Source organism: Apus apus, chromosome 20 (genome assembly GCF_020740795.1).
Source record: "Apus apus isolate bApuApu2 chromosome 20, bApuApu2.pri.cur, whole genome shotgun sequence".
Classification (NCBI taxonomy): Eukaryota; Metazoa; Chordata; class Aves; order Apodiformes; family Apodidae; genus Apus; species Apus apus.
Window position 1 is genome coordinate 7,660,467 of NC_067301.1, and position 14,375 is coordinate 7,674,841.

The 14,375-nt window shown below is 54.2% G+C and overlaps 1 protein-coding gene across 2 annotated transcripts; it reads right to left on the minus strand.

The window, feature by feature from the left end:
* Window positions 1–1,899: 1,899 nt before the first annotated feature.
* Window positions 1,900–13,592, minus strand: RCC2 (regulator of chromosome condensation 2). Of its 2 annotated transcripts, XM_051637517.1 has the most exons (14): window positions 13,506–13,592; window positions 13,299–13,374; window positions 11,476–11,782; window positions 9,234–9,327; window positions 7,917–8,060; window positions 7,638–7,769; window positions 6,923–7,011; window positions 6,530–6,644; window positions 6,098–6,264; window positions 4,160–4,340; window positions 3,961–4,066; window positions 3,750–3,822; window positions 3,564–3,641; window positions 1,900–3,126 (listed from the first exon to the last, which is right to left on the minus strand). In XM_051637517.1, exons 3-14 carry the CDS (start codon window positions 11,776–11,778, stop codon window positions 3,022–3,024), a joined length of 1,587 nt encoding a protein of 528 aa, XP_051493477.1. In that variant the 5' UTR covers window positions 11,779–11,782; window positions 13,299–13,374; window positions 13,506–13,592; the 3' UTR covers window positions 1,900–3,021. The 2 variants fall into 2 exon arrangements, with proteins under 2 accessions (XP_051493477.1, XP_051493476.1); XM_051637516.1 differs by lacking the exons at window positions 13,299–13,374; window positions 13,506–13,592 and adding an exon at window positions 13,108–13,167.
* Between the last annotated feature and the right edge of the window lie 783 nt (window positions 13,593–14,375).

The following is a 14,375-nucleotide window of genomic DNA, read 5'->3' on the forward strand; positions in this document are numbered from 1 at the left end:
GATTAACATTGTGAAACTGGGGAGAAAAAGGGGCTGGGGGTTGTGCAGCCTTGTCTCACTGCAGGGGTGCACGTGCAAAAATCCATGTGAAATACACAGTGTGCCCCAAACCACACACACACTCACACAGCTGTGAGGGTAGGCACGGGTGTGTGTGCAGAGAAATGGGTGTGCATGGAGAAAAGCACATGCATGCAGAACATGTGTGTGTGCAGAACACGTGTCTCCATGCAGAAAAGCACATGCATGTAGAAGAAGACGTGTGCACATGCACAGACCCACAAGCATGCAGTAGACGTGTGTGTTCATGCAGAACATCCATTTCTGTGCATGCAGAACACCCCAGGCGTGCAGGAAAAGACACATGTGCATGCAGAAAAACACATGCATGCATGCAACTACACGTGTGTGCACGCAGAAACCTCATACATGCAGAAAATGTGTGTGTGTGCCTGCACAGCCCCACACACCTGCAGGGAAGCACACGTGTGTGCAGAAAGCCAGGCGTGCACACGCAATAAGGACACAGCCCCCCAGGGAAGTGCCCCCCTGTGCAGCCCCTGCCCTGTTTGCCCCCTGCCTGTGGAACGTTCAAGGGAAGTCTGGGGCTGAGGGTGCTGAGACAGCAGGATGGTGCCCTCTAATGGCTGCCGGTTTGTTTGGGGATGCGGGGCGGGCAGGGCAGGGCGAACTGGGAGAATCCTAAGTCATAGGGGTTGGAAGGGACCTCCGGAGATCATCGAGTCCAACCCCCTGCTGCAGCAGGAACACCCAGGGCAGGTCACACAGGAACACGTCCAGATGGGGCTTGAAAGTCTCCAGAGAAGGAAACTCCACAGCCTCTCTGGGCAGCCTGTCCCAGGGCTCTGTCACCCTCACAGGAAAGAAGTTTCTGCTCCTGTTGAGGTGGAACTTCCTGTGTTCCAGTTTGTGTCCAGTTGCCCCTTGTCCTGTCACAGGCACCACTGAACACAGACTGGCCCATTCTTGACACCCACCCTGCAGATATTTATAGACATTCATCAGGTCCCCTCTCAGTCTTCTCCAGACTAAACAGCCCCAGGTCTCAGCCTTTATCAGACAGATGTTCCAGTCCCTTCATCATCCTCGTAGCCTCCATTGGACTCTCCCCAGCATCTCCCTGTCCCTCTGGAACTGGGGAGCCCAGAACTGGACACAAGACTCCAGATGTGACCTCAATGGGCAGAGTAGAGGGGCAGGAGAAGCTCCCTGGACCTGCTGGCCACACTGTTCTTCATGCACCCCAGGATACTATTGGCTCTCTTGGCCATGCCAATGCTGTCCCATGGATAACTTGTTGTCCACCAGGACCCCAAGGTCCTTCTCCATGGGGCTGCTTTCTAGCAGGCCAACCCCTCATCCATATGGGTGCATGGTGTTTTTTCTCCCCAGGTGGAGGACTCTCCACTCATCCTTGTTGAACCTCAAGAGGTTCCTCTTTGCCCAGCTCTCCAGCCTCTCTAAATCCCCCTGAATGGCCTCCATGTGGATCAGCCAACCCTCCCAACTTAAGTACCGTGAAAAAATGGACAGATAGGGGTGGATAAAGGAAGAGGGACAAGGGGTGTATGACAATGACATCATTTATTTAAACATTTACTTCAAGAAATATAAAAAAACACCCCGTGAAGACAATTACAGCACTAACCCAGGACCTGCTCAGCTAAAGGACAAGTTGTTTCTGAGACCCTCATGGTTTTAGGAATATTTGATTCCTTGAACCTCCTCCTAAAAATACTTTACGGGCAGGATGAGTCAAAATGATGCTTTTGAGGGGTAAAATAGGGTTTTGGTGATTTTTTCCCCCCCCTACCCCCTTTTACTGGGGCTGCAGCATCCGCTGGTACCACAACCCCCCCAAAAAAAAAGGAATATTGCTAAAAAAAGCGGATTATTGGACTTTTCCATCTGGCTGCTCTTCCCTGTCCTGGATATTTTGTCTCTAAACCCCCCCAAAAAAAGTCCCCCAAGATAATCCCCAACCCCAAAGTGAATGAAAACAAAAAACACCCCAAAACCAAAATCTTGTTGGTTTTTCGAAACCAAAACTCGCCGAACGGGCACGACCCCTCCGGGAGAAAGGACTTCCAAGAACTTAAATGTTTAATAACCCTTAAAAGCTGAAAAATCATCATAAAAATAGATTAAAAGAAAAACAAAACCCCCCCAAAAAATCACCCTTGGGTTACGTGGAGGCAGAGCTTGAGCTCTGCTCAAAAAAGGCACCTCGTTTCTCCAGCACAGTGCACAGCATCGTAGGAGGGACTTTGGGCTGATACCAGGCAGAATGAATTCATAATAATTAATGAATTAATAATTAGGGGAGGAAAAGAAAAAGCTTTAGGGCTCCCCTCATCATACCTGAGATCTCCCCGGGGTGGGTGAGGGCTGAGCTAGTGGGGAGGGGAACCCCCCAGAGGATGAGTTTGGAGGGGAGGTGGGATCCTGAATCCCTCCTGGAAAAGGGATGCTGGAGAGGAGTGTGTGTGTGTGGGGAGGGGGAACCCCCCCCCCCAAATATATTATAGCACCCAAAATGGAGGGTATTTGGGGGAAAATGCCAAAGAACTGGAATATTGGAAGAAAAGGGCTGGGGGAGGGAAAATAAAGGTGTTTTGTAGCTGCTCTTCAGGTCCCCAATTTTACCCCGAGCTGGGGAGGTTTGTGGCTGAAAGGGGAAATGGTAGAAAGTGATGCAAAATGTTACAAATGAAATGGAAGTCATTGAAAAAAATACACCCCCCAAAAAAGAAAATACCAACAAACAAACAAATCAGAAGCCTGGATGTGCCAAAAGATCCTGCTACGCTCAGGGATTTAGAAAAGCCCAGGGTGGGGCAAGAAAAAACCCCCCCCCCAAAGCTTCGGAAACGGGAGGACAGGTAGTTAGAGCCGCTGTTGGCTTGGAAAAGCGGGGGTCAGGGGGCTCCCCAGGGGGTTGGAGGGGTCCCTGGGGAGGGTTTAGGGGAGTCCCCAGGGGGGGTTTCTGGGGGGTTCCCCTCAGAGGGTGCGGGGGTTGTACTCGGGCAGCTTGCGGAGCTTCTCTTTCTCGGCGTCGGTCTCGTCGCGGGCGATCACCAGGGAGTGGGCGTAGCCCATGGCCACCTGGGGGGGCGGGGTGGGAAAACTGAGGCACAGGACCCGGCCCTGCTGGGTTTATTACCCCTGCTACCCACCGCTTTTATCCAGGGCCGTGTTTGAGCACCCCATGGGTGTGAGGTGTGTACGGCCTCAGCTACCGTGTTTGCTCAAGGGGCCCACACACCCTCCCTGCAGCACCCCACGGGTGTGATGAGTTGTGTACAGCCTCAAATTACCATATTTATTAAAGGTGAGGGGCCCATGCACCCTACCTCCAGCACCCCATGGGTGTGATAAATTGTGTACAGCCTCAGCGACCCTATTTATTTAAGCTGAGGGGCCTACATGCCCTCTTATCAGCACCCCATGAGTATGATGAGTTGTGTAAGGCCTCAGGCACCATATTTTTTTAAGGTGGGGAGGAATTCCACACACACCCTCTGGAAGGGTCCTCCACTCACCTGCTCTGTGTAGATCCCATCCAGGGTCTTCACCTCTTGGGCAGCCGTTGAGGACTTGGGCTTGTGGTCCCCGTAGCCCTGCCAAGAGCATCCCATGAAAAGGGGAGGGGGGGAAGCAGCAGATCCCTCCTACTAGCCGTTTTGGGGGGTTGAGGGGTGGGAGGGTCCCCAATAAATCCCCCTTACCAGCTCCCCAAAGGTGGGTGAGGGGCCCCAGCTGATGGTGCTCTCATCCGCCGCCACGATGATGCTGCTCTTCCTGCAGGGGTGCAAGGCAGGGTGACCCCACATCCTCCCCCCCCAAAAAAACACAGCCCCTCAGGTGGCTGCACTCCAAAAACCCCAGGAAATCAGGATTATTGTTTTTTTTGGGGGAAAAGGTGGAAACTGGACTTACCCACAGGCCAGGCTGCGGATTTTCCAGCCGCAAAGGTCCTGCACAGCTTTGGGGTACATGGTGGACTCCCGGGAGGTGTTGGTGGCCCCCCAAAAAAACAAGCCACCTGCAAAGTCACACATTGCCCTTCAAGCTCTGGCAGCCCCCCCAGAACTCCCCAGGGAATGCCAGATTTCCTTGGAAAAGCGCCCATCCCAACCTGTCTCACTGACGGCAAAGGAGCAGGTGTAGCCGGCGTAGATCTGCACCGCCCCGCGCCCCGGGAAGTCAAAGAGCTTGACCAGTCGAGGCACCATCTCATCCTTCTGCTCAGCATGGCCCAACCGCCCGTAGCCCCCGAAGCCCCAGGAGAAGACACGTTTCTGAGAGTCCAGGACAAGCTGGGGAGGGAGAAACACCCCTTTGTGAGCAGCTCAGACCCCAGCAGCTCCGCGCAGGGAAAGCTGCAGCACCCACAGCACCGGGCATCGACTGCTGCAAGTGTCAGTGCTCCCTGCAGAGCTGTACCCTGACCTGCACCCTGCAAGTATTGACCCTTAAATGCACAGTAAAAATATTTAGCATTAAATGCACCCTGCAAATATTCACCCTTAAATGCACCCTGCAAATATTTATACTTCAACGCATCCTGCAAATATTTACCCTTGAATGCACAATAAAAATATTTATCACTAAATGCACCCTGCAAATATTGATCCTTAAACACACATTGCAAGTATTTATCCTGATATGGAGGCTGCAAAACTTCATCCTTCAATGCATCAATGAACCTGTATCCTCAAATGCACCTGGAAAATATTACTCCTTAAACCCACCCCGCAGATCTCTAGCCTGATACGCCCACTGCAAGGATTTAGCCTTAAGTGCATCCTGCAAACCTCAGTCCTTACATGCAGGCTGCAAATGTTCAGCCTTGCACCCAGCCTGCAGATTCCCATCTAAATGCATCCTGCAAATATTTATCCTCAAATGCTCCCTGCAAATCTTGATCCTGACATGCAGGCTGCAAAACTTCATCCCGAAATGCATCCTGCAAATGTTCAGCCTTGCACCCAGCCTGCAGATTCCCATCCTCAAATGCTCCCTACAAATCTTGATCCTTAAACCCACACTGCAAAGATTGCTCCTGACATGAAGGCTGCAAAACATTTCATTCTGAAAAGCATCCTGCAAATGTTCAGCCTCATACCCAGATTTCCATCCTTAAATGCACCCAGCAAATCCTTATCCTTAAATGCACCCAGCAAATCCTTAAATGCACCCTGCAAATATTTATCCTCATACACAGGGTGATCTTGACCCTTAGCTGCTCCCTGCAGATCTTCATCCTTCCACACACAAACCTCCATCCTTCAGTGCAAGTATTTATCCTTACACACACAAGGCACATCTGGATCCTTAAATTCACCTGCAAAACTCCATCCTTCCTGCCAGGATTTATCCTAAACTGCAGGGCTGCAACTCCCCAGCCTCAAATGCACCCTGCAAATACTGAGCTTTAAACCCACTGCTGCCAGAAATGGTCTTCACCTGCACTCTGCAAGATGTACCCTTCAAGGTGTGCTGCAAGAACTGATCCTTGCTGCAAACACGGACCCTCACATTCCTGCTGCACATCTGTCATCAATTAATGCCCACTGTAAATCTGTTGTCAGTTAATGCCCACTGCAAATCCTGCTGGGGCTCCAGGAAAGCTGGGGAGGGACCTTGGAAAAGGGCTTGTAGTGAGAGGACAAGGGGGAATGGATTGAAACTGGAAGAGGGAGATTCAGGTTGGAAGAATTTCCTCCTCATGTCCAACCTGAATCTTCAGGCACTGGAAGGTGCTCTAAGGTCTCCCTGGAGCCTTCTCTTCTCCAGGCTGAACACCCCAACTCTCCCAGCCTGTCTCCACAGCAGAGCTGCTCCAGCAGAAGAAATTCTTTGCTGTGAGGATGGTGAGACCCTGGCCCAGGCTGCCCAGGGAAGCTGTGGCTGCCCCATCCCTGGCAGTGTTGAAGGGCAGGTTGGATGGGGCTTGGAGCAACCTGGGCTGGTGGGAGGTGTCCCTGCCCATGCAGGGGGTTGGATCTAGATGATCTTGAAGGTCCCTGCAACCCAACCCAGGCTGGGTTTCCATCACCCCATGGCTCTGTACCGTGTGGTTGGCCCCACAGGCCACGTCCCGCACCACCACGTTGGGCACGGGCAGGATCTGCCCATCCTTGGTCTTCTCAATGCAAATGGCCACGCGCCGCGGCACCAACTCGCAGTCGTACTCGATCCGCTGCGCCCGGGCAATGAACTTCCCGTCTGAGTTGTGCCCTGTGGGGGTGACAACTTGGGTGTCCCACATCCCCTTTTTCCTTTCCCCCCCAAATCCCAATTCCCTGCAGAAATCCACTCTCCTCTTTGGAGATCTCCTCTTTGGATCTACAGCTCCCACCCCACCCTTTCACTGGAGGGACCGGGCAGCGATGCTTGAGTTGGCCACATGGGGAAACTGAGGCAGGGAAATTATCTTTCTCCATTCCCCAACCCCATAATAGCTCAAAATTTTGGGAAATCACCCCAAAAACCAGCACCATACCCAGTTGCCCATACTCGGGGCACCCAAAGGAGTAGAGGTTTCCTTTGCAATCCATGATCATGCTGAACTCAGCCCCGCAGGCCAGTTTGGTGATGGGCTGCCCGTTGTACATGATCTGCAGGGAGAAACAGAAAAAGGGGATTAAAAAAAGAAAAAAGAGAGAAAAAAAGGCAAAAAAGCTCAATTTCCACAGGGGAACCCCCCAAAATCCCCAACTATGGGGATTTTCTTTTCAATCCCTCTTTGCATTTCTTTGCAGCAGCAAAGCAGCGTTGCAGTGAGGGATGATCTGATGTCTTTAAGGGGTTTGGGGTCTTTTTGATGAGAAAAGCCCAAATATGCTGGGTTTTCACCCCAAAAGGGGAGGGGAAATAGGGAAGGGAGCAGTCCTACCTGCGTAGGGCTGGGCACAGCGTCCGTCTGGTTGCCCAACCCCAGCTGCCCCATCTTGTTCTCCCCGAAGGCGAACACGGAGCCGCTCTCTGCAAGGCCAAAATAATATTAAAAAAGGGTGGGTTGGGGGTAAAATGGGCCCATTTCAGACAATTTGTCCCCACTCTGCTCTGGTGAGACACCCCCTGCAGAGCTGGGGCCAGTTCTAGAGCCCCCAAAATAAGAAGGACATGGAGCTGTTGGAGAGAGCCGAGAGGAGGTCATGGAGATGATCCAAGGCTGGAGCCCCTCTGCTCTGGAGCCAGGCTGGGAGAGCTGGGGTGTTCAGCCTGGAGAAGAGAAGGCTCCAGGGAGACCTTAGAGCAGCTTCCAGTGCCTGAAGGGGCTCCAGGAAAGCTGGGGAGGGACTTGGGACAAGGGCAGGGAGGGAGAGGACAAGGGGGAATGGATTAAAACTGGAAGAGGGAGATTGAGGTTGGACATGAGGAGGAAATTCTTTGCTGTGAGGGTGGTGAGACCCTGGCCCAGGTTGCCCAGGGAAGCTGTGGCTGCCCCATCCCTGGAGGTGTTGAAGGGCAGGTTGGATGGGGCTTGGAGCAGCCTGGGCTGGTGGGAGGTGTCCCTGCCCATGCAGGGGGGTGGATCTAGGTGATCTTTAAGGTCCCTCCAACCCAACCCATTCCATGACTCCCCAACACCCAAGGTTCCCCCATACCTGTCAGTGCCAGGGTGTGGTTTCTCCCACAAGCTGCTGCTACGATGGCCTCACCCCCCAACACCTCGATGAGCTTCGGGGCCTCCACCCTCTTGGTGTCCCCGTGGCCCAACTGCCCCTTTTCATTGCGACCTGGCCAAAAAAAGCACCTTTTTTTTTCTCTTTTGCTTCTTTTTTTGGCAGCCAAACAGGAAGATGCAGCCTCCCAGCACCTCTCCAAGCTGCACCCATGGGTGGGGGGGGGTGTGGAAATTCTTGGGGTGCCCCTTTGGTGCTCACCCCAACTCCAGAGCTTGCCCTCGGTGGTGATGAGGAGGCTGTGAGCAGCGCAGGGGCCCGACACCACGCTCCTCACCTGGATCCCTGAGAGACACCCATACCTGTGAGGCCCCCACAAGTTCTGGCCCAGGTTACGATATGCAACTGCGTTCCAAAAAACATCAGAATTAATCACAATTCACCCGCTAAATAATAATTCAAACCGAATTAATAATCATAATTCAAAACGAAACAAAAAGAAGCAGCACAATCACCTCTCACCCAAATATCAAGGCATAAAAAGTCCACAGTGCAAATTATTTTTGCTCTGCAAGGAGCATGGGATGCAGCCCAAAATCTGGCCCAGATGATCATTTGCAGCTGTGACTCCTCCCCAAATTAACGAGCGAAGACGTTAATGAAATTAATTAAAGATAAACGCATTAAAAGAAGGATGAACTTCATCGAAATGCATCCAAACCAAGCAGGGTGTCTCTTCTCCTTTGGAGAGGTGATGCAGCCCAAGCTCTGGCCTAGATTACATTATGGAACTGCCAACTCCTCCCAGAATTAATTAATAAAGCAGATTAATCAAGTATAAATGCAGGAAAAACTGAGCAGAAAAACGAATATGAATATAAACGCATGGAAAACAAGCAGCGTTTTGCTTTGAAGATCCAGTGCACCCTAATTTCTGGCCTAAATTACAACGTGCAACTGTGACTCCTCCCAGAATTAATGAATATAAAATAAATGATTGAAATATAAATAAAGAAAAACGAAGCAGAAAAATTAATGAAATAAAAATGCATCAAAAATAAGCAGTGAGTTTATTTCGCTCTGTGGGAGACTTGGAACGTCCCACCCCCCAAATCCCGGCCCAGATTATAATGTGCAACTGTGATGCCTCCTAATATTAATTAATAATAATACAATTAATAAGGAATCAAGCAGAGAAATTGGTTTCATATAAATGCATCCAAAATAAGCAGAGTGTTTGCTTTGCTTTGCAGGAGGTCAAGTTCTGACCCTGAGTTCTGGCCCGGATTACAAGATAATAACACTCTCCAAAAATAACACCCTCCAAAAATTAATGAATTGCCAAGTAATTAAATATTTAGATGGAAAAATAAGCAGGAAAACCAAATGAATCAAATATCAAGGCATAAGCAACGTCTTTATTTTGCTGAGGCTCACAACACTCCAGATTTACAACCTGCAACTGGTTGAAGGAAACCCCTCAAAAATAGGAATTTAACAAAAATATTAAATAGAAATGAATAAAAAGAAGGTGTTAATAATTGGGTTCCAAGGCCAGGGCAGGTCCCTGGGTCTCACCTTGTTGCTTAGGCACTTCTTTACGGCCGATCAAGTCCCAGTTGGTGGCCCCGAAGATGAGGAGCTGTCCCCGGAACTTGGAGCCCTCCAGTTTCTGCAAGGGGTGGGAAAGGGTCAGTGAACTGGGGACCTGGGGACATCGGGATGGAGGGGACATGGGGGACATCTGGGACGTAGGAGGATGGAGGGGACAGGGGACACATGGGATATCAGGGGACATGGGAGACATCTGGGACATGGGGGATGTGGGGGGCAGGAGGGGACAGAAGAGGATGTAGGGATGGGGGGACATGGGGGACATAAGGGACACAGGAGGATTTGGGGACAGGGCACACACGGGGTATCAGGGGACACGGGGGGAATGCAGGACAGAGGATGTAGGGGATATGGGGGACGTTGAGGGGACAGGATGGAAGGGACATGGGGGACACAGGGGACATGGAGAACATGGGAGACATCAGGGACATGCAGGACATAGAAAACATAGGGGATATGGGAGACCCAGGGGACATCAGGGACATGGGGACACCTGGGCCCCAGGGGACATCAGGGACATGTGGGACATAGAGGATGTAGGGGACAGGGGGGACACTAGGGACATGGAAGATATTGGGGACATCCGGGCCATGGGGGACACCAGGGGACATGAGGGGACACGAGGGACATCAGAGGGGACATGGAGGGTATTTGGGATGTAGGAGCCACTGGGGACATCTGGGACATGGAGGGATGTGGGGGACATGGGGGAGCTGGGAGACAGTGTTGGGGGGGCAATTTGGGAGGTGCAAATGGGGTGGAAGTTGTTGGGGGGCAATGAAGTGGCTCATTAAGGGGGGACAAGGTGGGAGCACCCCCTGGGGTGCCATACGGGGGGGGGGGGGGTTGGGGGGCTGCAATAAAGGGGGCAGTTGGGGGGGGCACTGGGGTGCAGTATGGGGGTGCATGGCAGGGGTGCAATGATGGGGTGGGGGGTGTTGGGGGGCGTTATGGGGGGCACTCAGGGGTGAAACTGAGGGGGACACGGGGGGGCATTAGGTGTGCGATTGGGGGGTACATGAAGGGGTGCAGTGGGGGGGCACAAAGGGGTGTGATGAGGGGGTGTATTTGGGGTGCGAAGGGGGGTGTCATAGGGGTAGTACAAGGGGGAGGCAATTGGATGCAAAGGGGGGTGCACTGGGAGGGCAAGGGGGGCAACTGGGGGGTGCATTAGGGGGTGAACTGGGGGATGTAATGGGGGGTGAAGAAGGGGTTCCAAGAGGGGTTCCAAGGGGGGGAATATGGGGGGCAGAGTTTAATGTGGGGTGCAAGGGGGGGGGATTCCATGGGGGTGTGGGGGGAGGGCATTAGGGGGTGCAATGGGGGGTGCAAGGAGTGGAGAACTGGGAGGTGAGGAGGGGATTAGTTGGGGGTGCAAGAGGGGCAGTTCAGGAGGGGATGCAAAGGGGGAATACCAGGGGGGCATAGGGTGGGGGCAATGAGGGGTGCACTGGGGGTGCTGGGAGGGGGATGCCGGGGGGGGCAAATGGGGAGTGGGGTGCACTGGGAAGGGGTGGGTCCCAGGGGTGGGTGCAGTGGGGAGGGGGATGCATGGGGGAGGGGTGTGCAATGGGGATGGGGGTCTCAGGGGGGGATGCACTGGGGGAGGGGGGGTCCCAAGGGTAGGTTCAATGAGGATTGGGGTTCCAGAGGTGGGTTCAATAGGGAGGGGGTTCCAGGGGTGGGTGCAGTGGGGAGGGGGTGTCCCGGGGGGGGAAGCTCTGGGGAGGGGGGTTCCAGGGGTGGGTGCAGTGGGGAGGAGGATGCACAGGGCGGGTGCAATGGGGAGGAGGTTCCCAGGGGTGGGTGCAATGGGGAGGGGGTTCCAGGGGTGGGTGCAATGGGAAGGGGGATGCACAGGGTGGGTGCAATGGGGAGGGGGTGTCCCGGGGGGGAGATGCTCTGGGGAGGGGGGTTCCAGGGGTGGGTGCAGTGGGGAGGGGGTTCCAGGGGTGGGTGCAGTGGGGAGGGGGATGCACAGGGTGGGTGCAATGGGGAGGGGGTTTCCAGGGGTGGGTGCAGTGGGGAGGGGGATGCACAGGGTGGGTGCAGTGGGAAGGGGGTTCCAGGGGTGGGTGCAGTGGGGAGGGGGTGTCCCGGGGGGGGATGCTCTGGGGAGGGGGGGTTCCCAGGAGTGGGTGCAGTGGGGAGGGGAACGCAGAGGGGGGGGGGGGATGCCGTGGGGAGGGGGTGTCCCGGGGCTCACGATGCGCTCCTTGCTGTGCTCGGGCTCACAGATGACAGCCCCGTGTCCCCGGGCCGCTCCCCCCGCGCCCGCCCCGTCCCTCCGCCGCCGCTCCCGCGGCTCCTCCTCGCTGCTGCCGCCGCTGCTGCCCCCGCCGCGCTCCGGCCGCCCCCGCCGCCGCCCCCCCGGGGCCGGGACGGGGCCTCGGCGTCTCCTCCCTGTCGTTGTCGTGGTCGCTGTCGTCCCTGTCGTCGTGGTCGCCGTCGCCCCGTTGCCCGGTCCCCCCGCTTCCCAGGGCGGCCCCGCCGCTTTCCTGCGGGGCATGGGGCTGGGGGCCGCGGGGGGGGTCAGGAGGCCGCCCCCCCCCCCGGGGGGACACACAGAAAGGGGGGGCCTGGGGGTGAGGGGCGAGAACCCCCCCGGGACCCAGCGGGACCTGGGGAAAGTTTTTTTTTTGGGGGGGGGAAGGGGTGGGATGGAGGGGGGGGGGGGGAGGGAAGAGGGGGGAGGTGTAAAAGTGGGGGCTGCAATTTGCTAACGGGGGGGGTGGGAAGGGGATGGAAATGGGGGGAAGGGGTTTTGGAAAGGGGGGGGTTGTTAAATGGGGGGCTGCAATAGGGCGCTAAGGAGGGAGTGGGAAGGGGGGGAAGGGGGGGTCGGGAAGTGGAGAGGAAGGGACGATTTGGAAAGGGGGGGCTGGAAAAAGGGGGCGGGGGGGGGGGAGCTGCAAAAGGACGATTTGCAAATCGTGGGGTTTGCACCGGGGGGGGTGGATATGGGGGGGAAAGGGGGGAGTTGTTAATTAGGGGGGTGCAATGGGACGATTTGCAGGGGGGGGGGGGTGGTGCAAAGAGGGGGTTTGCACTGGGGCTGTTTGCAAAGGGGGGACGTGAAAATGGGGGGCTGGTACAAGGGGGGGCTGCGAAACGGGTTGCAAAGGGGAAAATGGGGGGGGGCTGCACGGGGGCGATTTGAAAAGGGGGGTTTGCAAAGGGGGGGGCTAAGTAGGGGTGCAAATACGGGGGTTTGAAACGGGGGGGAGGTTAGAAAGGGGCTTTGCACGGAGGGGGTGCAAAGAGGAGGGTTTGCGAAAGAGGGGGTTTCGGGGGGCTTGTAAGGGGGGGAGAGGCGGGTGCAAAGGGACAGTTTGCAAAGTGGGGGGGGCGGAAGGGGGGGTTGCGGAAGGGGAATTCAGCGGGGGGGGGGCGGGTTGCGCGGCAAGAGAACGGCCCGGAGACCAAACCCCCCCCCCCAAACCCTCCCCCCCAGGAGAAGTGGGGGGTTCTTGGGAATCCCCCCTCCTTCCTCACCCCAAACCCTCCCGCCCCCCCACCTGCTCTCGGGGGGCAGGGGGGACCCCGTTCCTTCTCCTCCTCCCTCCGGCCCTTTTCAGTTACTTGTATATACATATATTTAATTTTTTTGGAGGGGGGGGATATTTTCTTTGGTAGCTTAGTCAGGGAATGATTTTTTTTTGGGGGGGGGGGGTTTAAAAAAAAATCACCCCCAGCTCTTGGCGCGGTTGGGGCCGCAAACCCCAAATCCCTCCCCCCCTTCACTCCATCCCTCTCCCTCCATCTCCCCCCCCAAAAAAAAAAAACCCACCCCCCTCCCAACCCCTTCATTTTGCTTGAATTTCCCCTTTTATTTTACCGGGAACAATGGGATCTCTGTCTGCCCACATTAAACCACGTGGATCCGCCTTAGTTTTTTTTTTTTCTGTCGGGGTTCCCCCCCCCCCCCCTTATCCTTTTTCTTTTTGAATCTTTTCGCCTTTTTCACCCCCCCCCCCCCGCCCCCCTTTACTTCCCCCCTCCCCAAAACCCCCTCCCCGAGTTGCAAACCTGATTTTAGGGCGCAGGGTGCAGCATAAAGAAAGCAAGAACTCGGGGCCTTTGCAATATTTTTTGGTGGTGTTTCCTGTTGCAGAAAAAAAAAAGGAGGTAATTCTCTTCCCCCCCCCCCCCGTCTCTTTTACCCCACCCCCCCTTTTTTCTTCCTCTTCCCCCCCCCAACCTCAACCCCTTTTTCCTCCCTAAGAGCCCACCCACCAGATGCACTTAAAATGTAAATATGAGCCTCCAGAACAAATGCTACGATACAAAACAGAAACACATGTATGGGCAGGAAAGGGAAGGGGGGGGTGGAAAAGAAAAAAAAAAAAAAAATCATCTTGCTTTTGGAAAGGAAGAGGCTGCAAAGTCCAGCCCGGCACACACAGCTCCATCTTTAGGACAGGAAGACTCTTTGAGAGTAAAGAAAAGGCTGCAAAAGATGCAACTCGCTCCTTTTCGTGCTCGGGGGGTTGGGAGGGTGGGTGTGTTTTAATTTTTAGGGGAAAAAAAATGGGGTTTTGCTTGCAAACAGGCCTGGGGATTTTTGCAAGTGTGAAACACACCGGCTTGCTGCAGAGGGGTGGGTTTGGTGGGGTTTTTTTCTCCAAGAAATAAATGCACATATTCCCTTTATTGCAGTTTTTTCCCCCAAGAAATAAACGGCACAAATTGCCTTTATTGCAGTTTTTTCCCCCCAAGAAATAAACGGCACAAATTGCCTTTATTGCAGGTTTTTCCCCCAAGAAACAAAAGCACATATTCCCTGTATTGCAAATTTTATTCCCAAGAAATAAATGCACATATTCCCTGTATTGCAACCCCCCCCCCCCCCGAAATATATGGCACAAATTGCCTTTATTGCAATTTTTCCCCCCAAGAAATAAATGCACAAATTGGGCTTTATTACAGATTTTATCCCCAATAAATGAATGGCACATATTCCCTGTATTGCAGATTTTATCCCCAAGTAATAAATACACATATTCCCTCTATTGCCAAGAGTTTTTCCCAAGTAATACATGCACGTCTTCCCTTTATTGCCAGGTGGGGTGTTGTTTTTTTCCCCCCCCCCCAAGAGATAAAAGT

Excerpts from the sequence above, each read along its gene's own strand:
- RCC2 (XM_051637517.1), bottom strand. The coding sequence starts at position 11,778 with ATGCCCCGCAGGAAAGCGGCGGGGCCGCCCTGGGAAGCGGGGGGACCG. Across the intron at positions 6,645-6,922 it reads CTGTGCCCAGCCCTACGCAG|ATCATGTACAACGGGCAGCC; the intron begins GTAGGACTGCTC and ends TTCTCCCTGCAG. Across the intron at positions 4,067-4,159 it reads CTTTGCCGTCAGTGAGACAG|GTGGCTTGTTTTTTTGGGGG; the intron begins GTTGGGATGGGC and ends GTGACTTTGCAG.